General features: G+C 45.5%; 1 protein-coding gene across 2 annotated transcripts in view; it reads left to right on the forward strand.

Moving 5' to 3' along the window:
* Positions 1–15435, forward strand: part of Ube2f (ubiquitin conjugating enzyme E2 F (putative)) — a 43360-nt gene that overhangs the window by 25311 nt on the left and 2614 nt on the right. For both annotated transcript variants that reach the window (XM_027397575.2, XM_027397576.2), the window contains 5 exons: positions 6541–6608; positions 7069–7139; positions 9349–9406; positions 10658–10690; positions 13152–13214. In XM_027397575.2, coding sequence (XP_027253376.1) covers positions 6541–6608; positions 7069–7139; positions 9349–9406; positions 10658–10690; positions 13152–13214 — 293 coding nt within the window. The remainder of the gene's footprint in view (positions 1–6540; positions 6609–7068; positions 7140–9348; positions 9407–10657; positions 10691–13151; positions 13215–15435) is intronic.

Here is a 15435-nt window from a genome sequence, read left to right on the forward strand (position 1 = left end):
TATTATGTATACGACATTCTGCTTCCATGTATATCAGCATACCAGAAGAGGGTACCAGGTCTCATAACGGATGGTTGTGAGCCACCATATGGTTCCTGGGAATTGAACTCAGGACCTCTGGGAGAGCAGTCAGTGCTCTTAACCTCTGAGCCATCTCTCCAGCCCTGTGGTTTTCATAACTTTAAGGCCTTTCTGTTTCTTTAGTAAGTCTGGATCTGGCCAGATGGGCTCACCCACCCCGCGCCGGTGCTGCCAGTAATCCCAGACCCTCTGCCCACGCAGGGGCGGGAAAGAGACCCCCCTCAGCTTACCTGCCCTGACACTGTTTACCACATGCTTGGGTCAGAGAGAGACCCCTATCCTGTATGCCTCACAGGCAGGCAAGGATGGAAAGAGAGATAGATACATGCCTGTACCTACCGCCAGGCTCAGCTGTGAGGGCTGCAGCAGCACTCACCATGTGCGAGGGGACAGGGGACCCCGCCACACCACACTCCAATCCCTGGCACATGGTAGAGGGACTCCCGCTCCGTGTCATGTGTGTGGGCTGGTAAGGACAGAGAGACAGACAGACAGACAGACAGACCGACCGACAGACAGACAGACAGACAGACACAGTGGCAGCTGTTCTGCTGGACCTCCTAGGTGGCAGAGTGTAGGGGACACCGTAACTACGCCTGCTTGGGGCTGGCTACAGGTGTACCTGACCACGCCATGAGGGCGTTGTCAGGGTGACGTGGGGAAGGTTTAAGAGTGAGGGGTGCTCACATGGTAGCCCCTACTTCCCTTTCATCATTGGCTTGTTCTACTTACTCCATTCCCTGCCAGCTGGCTTGGTTGCTCTGTAAGTAAGGCATCTCCCTAGTAAATACCCTAATATCTTTACCTGACTCCGTATTGTAATTCACTCATTAGCAGAGTCAGGACAAAGAAAGGCTTAACAAACATACAGCACAAACATAACACTGGAATGTACAGCACATTACAAATGGACTAGGGCCCTATTTAGAATCTCAGATGGCTAGCCACATGGTGGACAACTTGGTCCTTTCCTGGGTTCCTTACTTCAGATCAGTTGGGCTGCCACCTGGACCTCTGCCTCCCCTTCTTACAGACTGTGGAAGCTGCCACCCGAACCTCTGCCCTGACCGAGGGATTGGAGCGTCCCCTCAATCCTCCATCCCCTACTTACAGGTCTTGCTAGTGTACCTATAAAATAAAACACAAAATAAAGCTCAGGATCTGCTGAAGCAGGCAAGCAGGCTGAGGATCGCAACAGATCAGATAACAAACCTGCCTAACTGGCCAGTTACACATCCCTCTCCGACCCACGAGGCTTCACAGAAATAACCAGAAACAACAGAAAGAAAGAAAGACCAAAGCTTCAACAGCCAAAGACAGAAAAGACAGAAAACTTCCCTGGGGAAAACAGAAAGTTACCATGTGTGGCACCACGTGACTAAACGAAAAGGGGGTTGTAGTGGATTCTGGGGGATCCTGGACTAGCCCCCAAATGTTGTACCCAAATTTTGAACCCCCAAATCACCAAGAGCAAAGAGTCTTATTGCAGTTGTTTAATGAGCTAACCCCATTAGCTTGGGCCTTTTATCCATCCACCAAGGTGGATTGCTAGAGAAAAGACCCTGAGAAACCACAAGACAGGCTTCTTGTAGGGCAGCGTAAGGGGAGTGTCTAGGGGCCCATAGGCCCTCCCAGGGTGGTTGCTATGCTCTGCACATCACTGCTGTGCACTTGTCCATAAACCACACCCAGAGCGGCAAAGCACAGCCCCACCAGCTAATTTCTGATTGGTTCCTTGCCCCGAGGAGGGCATCTGACCTAGAGACCAGGACAGGAGGGGTAAGGTCAGGCGAGCACATATTTAGCTGGTCATGGCTACTAAAACGGGGGGGGGGGGGGTTTACCTTCATATCCTCCTGCCTCTGCCTCCTGAGTGCTGTAATAAAAGGCATGTGCCACCACTGCCCAGCGTTTATTTCCTTTTGTGTTCTGTTTTATTTAAGGCTTGCCTTGGCTGGTCTTTTACTATGAAGCCAAGGATGGCGAGCTTCTGATCATCCTGCCTATACCTTTTGTGTGGTGGATTACAGGTCATCCAGCTTGAGACTGAATTTTCTAAATGAAACTTTAATCATCTCTTCATAGTTCTGAACCCAAGTCAGGAACTGGGATAATGGTATACCCAGTGCCATTCTGCCTTGAGGAAGCATTGTGGAGATGGGGAGACACAGCAGGCTTCTGCTGCTGCTTCCAGCCCTCTGAACCTGTTTATCCCAATGGCTGTGTGTGTGTGGGGGGGGGGTAAAGTAGGGAAAGTTGGTGAATTGTGAGGAGCAAAGTAGAGCTGCTGTGACCTATGGGCCTTGAAAGTACATAGTTCATTCTGGGGTAGAGTAAGTCTGGAAGTTGGTTCTGTCCAAGTGTCCATGGAACCTTAGAGACTTTCTTCCCCAGAGTTAGTCATCATCTGTGTGATTCTTTGAAGGCAAGCAGTAGCAGGTTGCAAAGCTCCAGTAAGGGTTAAGTCCTCTAACTGTAACAGTGGGCTGGGAACTAGGATTTCTCTTACTGTACTTCAGGATTCAGTTCCACTTACCAAGAAGTAAACTGTGTTTAGCTTCAGCAACTGTGGCTAATTGTACGAGTTGGCACACTCTGCTAGCAATGGTACACTATACAGTGTAGTTAGTTTTCAGCTATTGACTCTAAGGAGAGGAGGCTTCTTCCTTCTCCTTGTGCTGTGTGGGCTGTGGAGCTAGGTGTAGGAGGGGAGTCAGAGGGATCTCACCAAATGTGGTCATTCTAAAACCTGGGGCAGAACTGAACTTGGACCTTCTGCAGTGTAACCCTCTCCTTGGCTGCACTGTATGGTGCAAATCCAGAGGTAAAGTGAAGCGGTCACAGGTCTGATGGCAGCTTTGAATAGGGAAGTGCTGACTAGGAAGCAGATTGTTTTCCTAAGAGTTCATTGAAAAGGAAAAAAAATGTAGGTCTTAGTTACTTAAGACATTCTAATTGTTAAATAAAAACTTCAGTGGAGCAGAAGGAACATGAGAAAGAAAGCACATTAGAAACACTAGCATTTTTGTAGCTGGTAGACAACAAAATCAGAATAATTGCAATCAATGAAATAAATCAGCTTGATGGGGGACGTCCTTCTGTATATGTGTTTCTCTTATTGGTTGATGAAGAAACCACTGTTTGGCCAGTAGAGGCAGGAAGATAGGTGGGACTAAGAGACGAGAATTCTGAGAAAGGTAGGCATGCAGACCACAAAGGAGTAACAGGTCTGGCCATTCTCTAGTAAGCCAAGACCATGTGGAAATACAGATTAATAGAAATGGGTTAATAATTAAGAGATAGCTAGCTGCTAAGAAGCCTTAGCCATCGGTCATCAGGTTTATAACTAATACAGCGTTCATGTGTTTATTGGAGCAAAGCATCTTTGGGCTAGGTGGCACCTGGCAGGAAAGAAACTCCAGCAACACAAGCTAATGAAAAAAGACATTGTGGCAGGAAAGGGGTTGGCTACTGCACAGCCTTGTACTGGATCACTGTGGGAGAATTTAGAGTGGACTATGTGGTCTGCAGTGAAAAAGCCTGACATAAAGAGTGTGTACCGCCGGGCTTTGGTGGCGCACGCCTTTAATCCCAGCACTCGGGAGGCAGAGGCAGGCGGATCTCTGTGAATTCGAGACCAGCCTGGTCTACAAGAGCTAGTTCCAGGACAGCCTCCAAAACCACAGAGAAACCCTGTCTCGAAACACACACACACACACACACACACACACACACAAGAGTGTGTACCATGGTGATTGATGTCAGATTACAAGAGAACAAGGTCAGCCAAACCTTTGGGCCACATGAATGTACTGTAGTGTACATAAATAAAGATGCTGCCTACATGAAAAGTCTTCGTATTTGGAGCTAAACTTACCAAACAAGTGTCTTTTCCCAAGACTTGTTGCTGTGGCATAAATCCAGGTATATTTACAAGAAGTAAATGACCTAACAGAGACATCTTAAAAAGAGGAATGATTTGGTTTGCTCACCATTTTAGGGGTGGCAGTCCATTATTTAGATCTCACATAGTGGCAAACAGGAAGAAAAGCAGTACAGGAAAAGGCCAGGGCAAGAAGCAACCCCAGAGCCTCACACATCGTTTTGTCTGCTCCACCCAGGTCCCACTTCCTAGTCCCACCCTGAAATGAATGGCTCCTCAGGTCTGAGTCCTCATGATTTGTTTCTGGAAAGGCTCACAGACAACACTCCTGAAGCTGTGCCTTACTGTCACCTAGGCTGTTCTTAACTCTGTGAAACTGACATCATCACATTAATGTATCAAACAAGAAAGAGATTAGCTAAGCAGCCAGTTGGGAGGGAAGAAAACAAAAACACCATATTCTGTGAACCCAGTGACTGAACTTGTTATTACTAAGGCATTCATCTAATCGTGGTTGTGAAAGACCTTTTAAAAGCATGACACCAATGACTGAATCCATGAAGTAGAGCTGATTTCTTAGAAATGGAAACCTAGCCAGATGTGGTGGCCAAGCTGTGAGTTTGAGGCCAGTGTGGTCTACAGAGTGAGTTCAGCACAGCCATGGCTATGCATGGAAACCCTTTCTCAACACACACACACACGCACACGCACACGCACACACACACACACACACACACACACACACACTAAATAAATGAGTGGTAAAGGTGTTCAGGATCAACAGTTGAGGGTGCCGAGTTCTTGCTGCTCTTCCACAGGATCAGAGCACTGCTTTGGGCTCATACTGTTGTTTTGAACCACAGAATTCAACAAACCGACATGGAGTTTATTGGGAAAGGGAGCAAAGGGAGGGGTAGGTGTTGGCCAACTAGGAACAGGGATGGAAAGGGAAGCAAAAGGAAGAAGGGAAAAGAAGGGGTGAAAGGAGGGGTAGGTGTTGGCCAACTAGGAACAGGGATGGAAAGGGAAGCAAAAGGAAGAAGGGAAAAGAAGGGGTGAACAAGTGGGAGGCGCTTAAAAGGGACAGCTTGCACATGCGTACAGAGTCCTTACAGAGCCATGTAATTCATGACGTAACCACGCAACACAGGGCCCTTTGAGACGTCTAAGTATCTGCCTGAATGCCGGTGAGTGTACCTTGCCAGTTGCCAGGGGATAGGGTCAGCATAATGCCTGAATTCTTATACATACTGTATATAACTTCAGCTGGGGGTAGAGTGGGGTTCTTATCACCTTCTGTGGGCACCTACACAAACATGCACATTAACTAAAATAGGAGCTTTTTACATCAGTGGCCCAAAGGTAGTCCTCTTGCTAACAAGAACTGGACACCAATTATTTGGGAAGAAGTGAAAAGAACCAGTAATCCAAGCTATTTCAGCCATGCTAACATTTGGCAAGGACTGTGAAATAAGACAAATAGTGCTAGAGTATGAATGCTAAGATCCGGTAATAGCTGTTTTAACTGTTAGATAACATAGTGCTGTCCTCAAAGTTGGCTTTTGTTTATTTGCTTGTTTAATTTAGTTTTTGTGTGTACATGTGCCGAGGTTCTTGGGTGGCGGTCAGAGGACAGCTTGCAGGAGTTGGTTCTTTCCATCTTGTTGGTCCTGGCAGTTGAACGCAGGTCTTCAAGTTTGGTAGCTAGCACCTTTGCTTGTTGAGCTGTCACACTAGCCTTACAGCCTCAAAAAGAAGTTCTTAAAAGAAGCCTGCTTTTAGTGACATAACTTGCTTTAAGTTTCTATTTTATGTAAAAACAAACAAATAAATGAAGCAATTGGCCTTACTGTTGCATCTGCAAGATGCAGGCAGTGCTATTCACACCACAGTTAGATGGAGAGGCTGCAGCCCCCTCTGCTGGCAGCAGCCCCTTGAAGCTGGGTTGGGTCCAAGTAGGCAAGAGAGACTGTGTGCTGTGGTATCTGTAGACATCCCTCCTGGGTTCTTGCCAGCACCCATTTCCTAAGGGCCTGTTCTCTCCTAGAAGCCTCTCCAAGTACTCACTAAGGCAGTGGTTATAACTCCAGTTCACACTGCTGAGTCCTGAGCCTGCTAGCAGGGAATGGGTGCTGAGTAGGCTCGTGCTGAGTGATTGGAAGTCGTGCACATTCGCTTGGAAACCAGCAGTCAGATCTCATCAGCCTCCCCATGGAAATGGCGTCCTCATTGGGAGTCTGGGAGCTGGCCAGGAAAGAGGGAGCTCACACAGGCAGGAGATGGCCTAAGAGGGTCACACTAGCTGTGGTGCCCTGCAAAAAGAGCCAGTCTTCCTGAAGAATACCCTGTCCTTCTCTGAGGGCACCTTTCCCCTGGAGCAGGTAGTAATAGTGGCAGTGTTAGGACAGGACAAAGCTCTGCAGTGTGCAGCTTTGCTGAAGGAACCTGGGGACTCTGTGGTCCTATTTTTAACCTCTTCATTCTGTGTTTGCCGTATCCTAACTTCGTGTTTGCTTTTGTTTCCTTTTTTTTTTTTAATTTAAAGATTTTTTTGTTTTGTTTTGTGTTTTTAATAGATGAGGGTTACTACCAGGGTGGAAAATTTCAGTTTGAAACTGAAGTTCCTGATGCCTACAACATGGTGGTGAGTAACATATGCCTAACCCTCACCCCCACATATACCAGGGATAAGGCATGGAGACATGGGGGACACTGGCTTGGGAGTCATGCTCTCAACACAAACACATTTGTGTTTCTCTTGTGGATTAGCAGCAGTATGAGAGTTTCAGTACAGAAACTCATTTGTCCAGCAGGTGTTCTTTGTGCAGGTGTACTGCCCGTCTGTTTCATGGGAATTTAAATGGAGAGGGGGCACACGTTTTTAGACTGATTTGCTGTGTCCGGAGCAGCAATGGTCAGGTGTGGGTCTGTGACTTAGGCATAGCAAGTTAGGCTCCTGGTTGGAGTTTGAGACTGAGGGGTGGGGTGGGGTGTGTGTGTGTGTGTGTGTGTGTGTGTGTGTGTGTACGAGCACACGTGTGCACATACACTCACACACATTGCAGGTGTGGACTGGAGAGATTTGTGACCTCTCTGTGTTGCAGCCTCCCAGGGTGAAATGCTTGACTAAAATCTGGCACCCCAACATCACGGAAACAGGGGAAATATGTCTAAGGTAAGTATCTTCCTCCCTTCTGTACATGTGTGAGCCTCTTCAAATGCACTCTTGTAAGGGGATCTCTTGGTTACAGTTATGCCTGGACCAAACTGAAGTAGCTCATTATTATTGCCAGGGCCCTCACTGTGCAGTATGATGTTCTTTGTTTCTGCCTCCTTTAGTGAACAACAGTCCCAATTTATGGCTGATGTTAACTAACAAGGAGGGTAGTGGCGAGGAAAGAGAAACTAGGAGCCTAGCGTCAGTGACCTCAGCAAACACTTGCACTGAAGATACTTTCCAGAATGGCCCTTTCAGAGTAGGTAGCTTCCCTGTGTCTCTTCAGCTATAGACTGTGTCCTACTCTCACAGTGGCACAAGATCAAGGCTTAGCAGTTCCCACTGTCCTGGAAGGTCACTGGTCTCTGAGGAAAAGAACTGGAGGAGCTACTTCTTTTCATAGTGGACAGAGCATTTGAGCCCTTTTTTTTTTTTTTTTTTTTAAATCTGTTTGGACCCTTGTTTTAGTACTCCAGGGTGTTAATGGTGGCTGTCTGGTGTGGTGATGTTTTGTTTATGATCTAACAAATAAAACTTGCCTGAAGATCAGAGTGCAAAGCTAGCCACACTAGTTAGCCATAGAGGCCAGGCAGTGGTGGCACATGCCTTTGATCCCAGGACTCAGGAGACATAGGCAGAAGGATCTCTGTTAGTTCAAGGCCACCCTGGACTTCACAAAATTGATCTAGTCTAAGAGAGAAACAGAGCTCACACAAAGGTGATCCCAGCACTTGGCATCACAGGCCTTTAATCCTAGCACTAAGGAGATGGAGACAGGAAGGCATATGGTTGGGTGGAAAGAGGAATATAAGGCGGGAGGAGACAGGAGCTCATTGCAGGCTAGGCAATTTGAGCAGCAGTTAGTCTGAAGCCATCTGAGTGGCTGGCTGCCTCACTTCTCTGATCTTTCAGCTTTCCCCCCTCTAATATCTGACTTGAGGTTTTTATTATCAAGGCCTATTCCAATTTGTGTTACAGTGTGGTCCAGGCCAACTGCAGTCATGCAGATCCTCTCTCACAGGAGGACTTGGGGAGGCTATCAAGGCACTGTCTCATGTTCAGCTGCCCTAGGAAGCAGGCTTCTCATGTTAGTTGTAAAGTGTTGGGATCTGAGGCTGTTCTTAGCATGCTTCTCTTTCTCTATTCTCTCAGTCAGCATTAGCCACTGGGTAAGGAAGATAAACTATACCTGGATGCTTCTTGTCTGATCTTTTTTTTGTCTGAGAAATGCAGTCAGTGCCATCAACCCATGCCAAAGCTTTAAAAATACTGTCAGATGTGGTGGTACATGCCTTTTGGATCTCTTGAGTTCCAGGCCAGCAAGGACTTCATATTGAGACCCTGTCTCAAAACAAAACAAATAATAATAAGCCATAAACATAGAATTGAAAGAGGATCCCTGCACTACTTACTATTCTTGTATGTAAGTATTCATTTTGAAAGCACTGACACTGGACAGAGGGCTCAGATTACAGGAGGACTGAATTCATCAGCCTATGAGGTGCTCAGCTGCACTGGCCACCAGCAAACATGCAGGACCACCATGAGGTTGTGGCTTGCTACAGGCTGGGGTGTGTGGGAGAGAAGAGAGACCCAGCCTCAGCATTGGAGGGTGTAGATGCTATATACTTTGAGCAAATGGCTCCTTCTTTCACAGATAAAATAGTTCCCCCTTTTTGAGTAATTAAGTTTTGGATTATGCCTGATAAAGACTCTAGCCCTCTATCATTTTTGTTTGCTGTCACTGTTCCTGCTGACTAAACAACTTTTTTTGTGTGTGCATGCTGTTTTAATAATGCTTTTTTGATTGGTTTGGTGGCACATCTCTATAACCCAAGCACTCAGATGGCAGAGATAGAAGAACTGACACAAGCTTGAGTCAGCCTGGAGTATATAGTGAGTTCCAGGCAAGCTAGGACTACATCTGAGACACTGTCTTAAAAACAAAAACAAAAACAAAACCTTTTCCGTTGCATAGAATTTCATGTGAAGGATTAATATGTATACATTCAATCGACAAAATAACAGGAGACATTGTAACTGAAATACAACTTTGAAGGTGAAAGCTGTCCTCAGTAGGACAGAAGACTGAACAGCCAAGAAGAGATAGTTCATTTCTTTATGGTAAATAGCTTCAGCTCTTCATTAACATGTTTCTCTCTTTCAGTTTACTAAGAGAACATTCAATTGATGGCACTGGCTGGGCTCCCACTAGGACATTGAAGGTAAGAGTCAGCATTTCTTCTGTAGTCCTCTGGCAACCAACCCCTCCTGTAAGAAATGCACCCTTATTCCCTCCAATCCCCACCACACACCTTTTGGGTCTGCTCCACCAAGTATTGCTTTAGCCAATCCTAATCGGATCAGAGTCCTTGTTGACCAGCACCGCTCCATTGAAAGAGTCAGACTGCAGGTTTCAGAACCACAAGAGAAAGCATAGTGGTCTTGTTCATTCAGTGGAGCTATCTTGATCCTTTCTGGGTATCTGGAAACCTCAAAGTGAGAAGATTACTAGGAAGTAAGTCAGAAAGATTGTGAAATGCTGGGTATATTACTGAATAGCCTCCATAGGGGAGGGAAGTACAGGAAAACAGTTTGACCCTTATCTGTGTCAGAATGTGTAGACTTAATGCAGTTACACCCTGTTTCCTCTTCGACTGTGGTCTGACACATGGAGCACCCTGTCTTTCCCCATGTCCTGTCCTCTGGAGTTAGCTCTGCCAGATGTCCCATTACCTAGAGGTAGTCTCCTCCAGCTCGCCACTCACTACATCTGCTCCTTTTATAAGACTCTGGGATGGCTGCCATTTCCTCTGTAGTGTCTCTACTGCTTGGGGCAGTAGCCTGCTGCCAGTCAAGTGCCTAACCCTTATTACAGGATTAATACTTATCTTCAGCTCCAGTGCCAGTCACTAGCCAACTCACACCAGAAGGTCAGATGTGCCACGACATATAGGTGGGAGAAAGCAGGGAACAGTAAATAAAATTTCCACTAGCACATACTATGGGATGTTCCTGAGAATCAGCTTAAAAGAACAAGACTTTGGAGTTGAATCTGTGATTGTCATGGCTCCCATCTGAAGATCAAATCTGTGAATATAGATAAACGGTGGTTTTTAGTGTTATCACAGTGGGAATTAGTGAATTTGGAAGGTATGGGTCTCCCTTAATTCTAAAGAAGATTAAGAAGATGTAGTGAGTAGTTTGTCACCCAACCCTAAGAGGCAGTAATTGTACAAAGCATCAGGCTTTGTTGTTAAGGTAAATTTCAGAAGTCTGGTCTGTAGCATCTTTCTGAGCATGGAAAGCAGTTATAAAGGTGGTCAGAGGTAAGACTTGAAGAAAGGGTTCCTGTTTTCAGTCTTGAGAAAAGCACTATGACGGGTATTTGATAGCATACAATGCATATTTCTTGGTTACATGTTTAAAAGACTTAGTAGATAAAAGCCTGAGGATTGTTTTCTTTTCTCTTTCAGGATGTTGTTTGGGGATTAAACTCATTATTTACTGTAAGTATATTATTAAATACCCCTCCCTTTTCTTGCTTTTCTGGTTGTTGGTTTGAAACACAAGCTTAAAAAGTGTGCAGTCTTAGAAGCCACCCTTCCTTTCCATTTTATGACCAAATTTTGCACCGTGACACAGGAACTTAGGGGGCCTCAGAATGACATATTTGGAGATTTTTCTGCCTTCTAGAGCATATCTGCTCCTCCTCCTGTCATCTGTGGCACAGCATGCTTGTATTCAATCATCCACAAAAGGACAAATAGCAGAACTTCTACTAACCTATGAGGCCCTGCCCAGTGTTGCAATGTTTCTGGGCAGCTCACACTTACAGAGAAGCCACATGTACAGGCATTTCAGGCTCTCCCTGTCTCCCTGTGAAGACACTACCTTTGGGCCAGGCCTGGATTCTACCACTTAGTTTTTCCAGTGTGCTCAATCATTTTGATGTGGGGCCCGGCTTCTTTGGTGACATAACAAAGTGTAACCCCAGAGCCTAATTAAAAATTTTGCCAGCAGGTGGGTTTTACTGCCTTTTAAAAGGATTTACTAATCTTTATGTGTTTGGGTATTTTGCCTGTATCTGTGTCTATGCACTTCATGTGTGTCATGTGTCCACAGAGGCCAAAAGAGGATGTTGAATTCTGTAGGACTGAGGCTACAGCTGGTTGGGAGCCACTATGTGGGTATGGAAATCAAACCAGGGTCCTCTGGAAGAGCAGCCAGAGCTTCTCTTCAGCCCCTCCCTCTGGGCGTCACTGTCTGTTGATCCTTTGTGTTTTCAGTTTAACTGTGAGCCAATGAGGACAGCAGCTAACCAGGCCTTCTGCTGTCACTTTTCTCAACCCTGACAGAGCTTTGGAGTGCATCTTTGTCTGCCCAGTTGCCAAACGCGTGTGTGTGCGGGGTGTGTGGGTGTGGGTGTGGGTGTGGGTGTGTGGGTATGTGTGTGTGGGTGTGGGGTGTGTGTGTGGGGGGGTGTTGGCTAGCACAATATTTTCTTTTTGTTTTGGGATGAGATCTCACTCTGTAGGTCTTGACCTAGTATATCATTCAGGCAAGCCATGAACTCATGTCAGTCCTCCTTCCTCAGCTTCCTGTGTCGTGTAATTAACATGTACCACATACCTCACTTGATATTTTCATATTCACAGTTACATTTTTTCCTTGTTAGGAACGCTGTACTGCAGGTAATGTTCCTGCAGAGGAATATGGTTGTCTGTAATATACCATTTCAGGTGCTCTTTAAAAAGCAGTGACTCACCATATGAACAGTCTATCTGGGCTGATTTTCAAGAGGACTGTGTATTGATTGAGAGGTAGAAAGAGTCTGTGCTCCCCTCAGTTTGGGGATACCAGATAGTGTTCCATGTTGATTTTTTAATGAGTTTGGAAAGTCAGAAAAAAAATAAGAATATTAGGCAGGGTCAGAGAAGAGAAACTTCTGTATACTGAGGAGATGCCTTAGATATTAAAGCTGGAGAGAGAAAGAAACTACTGCTTTTGAAAGGAAATGGAGCTGGGTGTGGTGGTGTTGGTTCTAGCACTTGGGCTACCGAGGCAGATGGATCTCTTTGAGTTTGAGGCCAGCCTGGTCTAGATAGTGAATTGAGGCTAGCCAGAGACCCTGTCTCAAAGAAAAGGAAAGAAAAGAAAAGAAAGCCAGTGAGATGGCTTAGCCGATAGAGGCGCTAGCTTGATGATCTGAGTTAAATCCTCAGCACCCACTATTTCTCAAAAGTTATCCTTTAAACACATGCACATGTGTGCATACACTGTCTCATACATGATATAATAAACACTTTTTAAGTACCACAAGAAAGAAAACAGTGGGGCTAGAGAGATAGCTGAAACAGTAAAGTGCTTGCTGTACATGCATCAGAACCTGAGTTCAGTTCAAAGAACTGATGTAAAACAGTTGGGCATAATGGTTTGTGCTTGTTATCCCAGCACTGGAGATGTGGAGATAGGAGGATTGCTGGGGCTTTCTGGCCAGTCATCTTAGCCTACTTAGTGAGTTCCAGGTCCCAGTAAGAAACCCTATCTCAAAAAGACAAGGTGGGAGGCTCCTAAGGAGTGATCCCTGAGATCCCTGGCCTCTAGACATATCTATTCCCCACATGTACCCCCACAGGCAAGAAAGAACCAGGCAAAACACTCATACACATAAAATTTTAAAAGTTTTTAAGAGAATAGTTGCCTTCACCAGTGATTGCTATCTTCTCCAGTTCTTCAGAGTGGGGATAATTGTATATAAACATACCCTTGACTTTTGCTCAACTCTCAACAGCATTTTGAAAACTGCCTCCATCCTTGACACTGCAGTGAGGGATTTGGAGTGCTTGGAGTACTCTCTAGGTTGCTGTGCCAGTTACTGACTCCCAAGACTCTCTGTAAAGTGAAGAGGTGCTGCAGTGGGAAAGCAGATTCTTCCCCACACTCATTATGAGTTGCTTTCTTTTTAAGGATCTTTTGAATTTTGATGATCCACTGAATATTGAAGCTGCTGAACATCATTTACGAGACAAGGTGAGCTGGCAAACGGGCTGTTTCTAGGTAGACACATTAGGTAAAAGGAGACTCTCAATTGGGTAAGTGAGGACATAAATGGTGGGTGTGGGGCAGCCATTTAAAGCAGTTTATTTATGTTGCAGTAAATGTGGGGTTTGCTCATAGTGAAAAGTGGCTTTTATTACAGGTAAAATCATAGTAAAATTTCAGTATGATTAATACAACAGGCACATTACCTCATCAGCAATAAGGTAGAGCTGGGGTAAAACTTTGTGAGCCTAGTACTTGCCTAGCACTGCAGAACAATAGCAAAACCTTACCACAGTGGTTGAGGGACATGGGAGGAAGGATGGGTCACATCAAGCCACCTGCCTTTTTCTACACCCTTTACTGAGATCATGTATGTTTGCTTTTACCCAAAATATGGACTCTTGTCCATTACACTTATTCTTCATTATTTTGTTTTTTCTTTCTGATCAGATCAAAAGCTCCTTCCTAGGAAATTTTTCCCCACAGGATGTTTCCCTGCTATAAGCAGCAAGTCAGTAAACATACTGCATCCTTAAATATACTGATAATTGGTTTAGTCCTATAACCAGATATCTGGATCAAAGATATCATGTGTCCTTAATTTGATTAGTGGGCTGGTTGTTTATCTTTGAGTCTCATCAGGGCACAAGTCCATGCCTATATAGGTTGGTGTATTTCACTGTACACTGCCTGGGAAGGCCGCTGCTGCACTCTGCTTTGTAAGCGTCTTGGTAGATCAAGTGTGGCAGTGTGCTTGCTTTGTACCTCTGAATAGTTTGCTTTTATTTTTGAGCCATTCTCACAGAAGAATGTTTGCATTTAAAAAAATTTTTTTCTGATGTGCCTGCTGAGGGCCTGACTCTAGCTAGTCATTTGCACATGCAGGGACAGAACTTTGTTTTGTCCATCAAGCACTTTCTGTCTTGCCTACTTCAGATGGGTGTGAAGTACTTCTGATAAACAAGCCTATTAATCAAATATCCAAGCTCCCTGAGAAGGAGCCAGCTTAAGTGTACCAAGCCAATTAGTTTCTATCACTGCTCTTGTGGCTGCGCTGTGGGGCCTATGTGTTGGTCCATGAATCGGAGCATCAGAACCTCAGGGAAGACAAGGGACGGAGCACTGTTAGGGAAAGGTACCTGGAATGACTGACTGCTCAAGAGATTCCTACTAAGGACCAGAAGCAGTCACATGTATCCTGAGCAGGAATATAGAGAAGCATCTAGTATGACCTGGGCTGAGATGGCTCAAGGTGTTTGGCCTCAGTAAGCAACGAAGAGGCTCTCCCTGTTATTTATCTACTTAATTTGCTTAATTGTTTGAGATAAAGTCTCACTATGTAGCCCTGGCTGGCCTAGAACTCTCTGTGTAGACCAGGCTGGGTTCACACTCAGAGATCCGCCGCCTCTGCCTCCTGAGTGCTAGGATTAAAGGCGAGCATCACCACTCATGGCTGAGATTTGTTTGTTCATTCCTGAGATTTGTTTGTTCATTCATTCATTTTGCAATGCTAGGGTCTGAACCTGGGGCCTTGTACATTCTAGGCAAACATTCCTAAATCCCTATTTCCTTTTATTAGAAATGAGGTCTTGCCAGGATGGCCTTAAGTCCTGAGCTGACGATATCCTCCTGCCTCTACTTCGAAACTAGCTAAGACTGTAGGCACATGCTGCCATACCTGACTAGGAAGGCTCTCTGATCCTTTGGTGACCACTATTTATTGTGTATCCTCACTTTATTACCTCCTCCAACTGGTTGTACGCACTTTAATTAGTCAGGGGGCTATACTCTTGGGTTCCAGCATGCATAATCTTCATTCTAAAGTCTAATGTTCTTAAAAATGAAAGAGGAAGTTAGAGGCAGCAGGAACTGCAGTAGGAGGCCTCCTGTGGGTCTGGCACTGGATTTGCTCTGAAATGAACAGAACAGAAGGAGCCAAGATGGAAGAGAAGTCTTTTGTCCTGCACTAAAGATGGGCATGGGTAGGATGGACTCCATTCCACGTTCTAAGGTGATTTCTGGAAACTAGAAGGGATCTAGAAGACATTTTGGAGTTTCTGCACAGCCCTCCCCAAATTCCTGTATTTTGAGTGAATGGCCAGTGTGGGAACTTTGCACACAGCTCTGTGCACAGGTGTGGGGAGACAGCAGCACAGTCACCTAGAGTCAGATCACTGCTTAGACTGGGGGCAAGTCCCTGACTTCTCCA

This window comes from Cricetulus griseus, chromosome 2 (genome assembly GCF_003668045.3).
Source record: "Cricetulus griseus strain 17A/GY chromosome 2, alternate assembly CriGri-PICRH-1.0, whole genome shotgun sequence".
Taxonomy (NCBI): domain Eukaryota; kingdom Metazoa; phylum Chordata; class Mammalia; order Rodentia; family Cricetidae; genus Cricetulus; species Cricetulus griseus.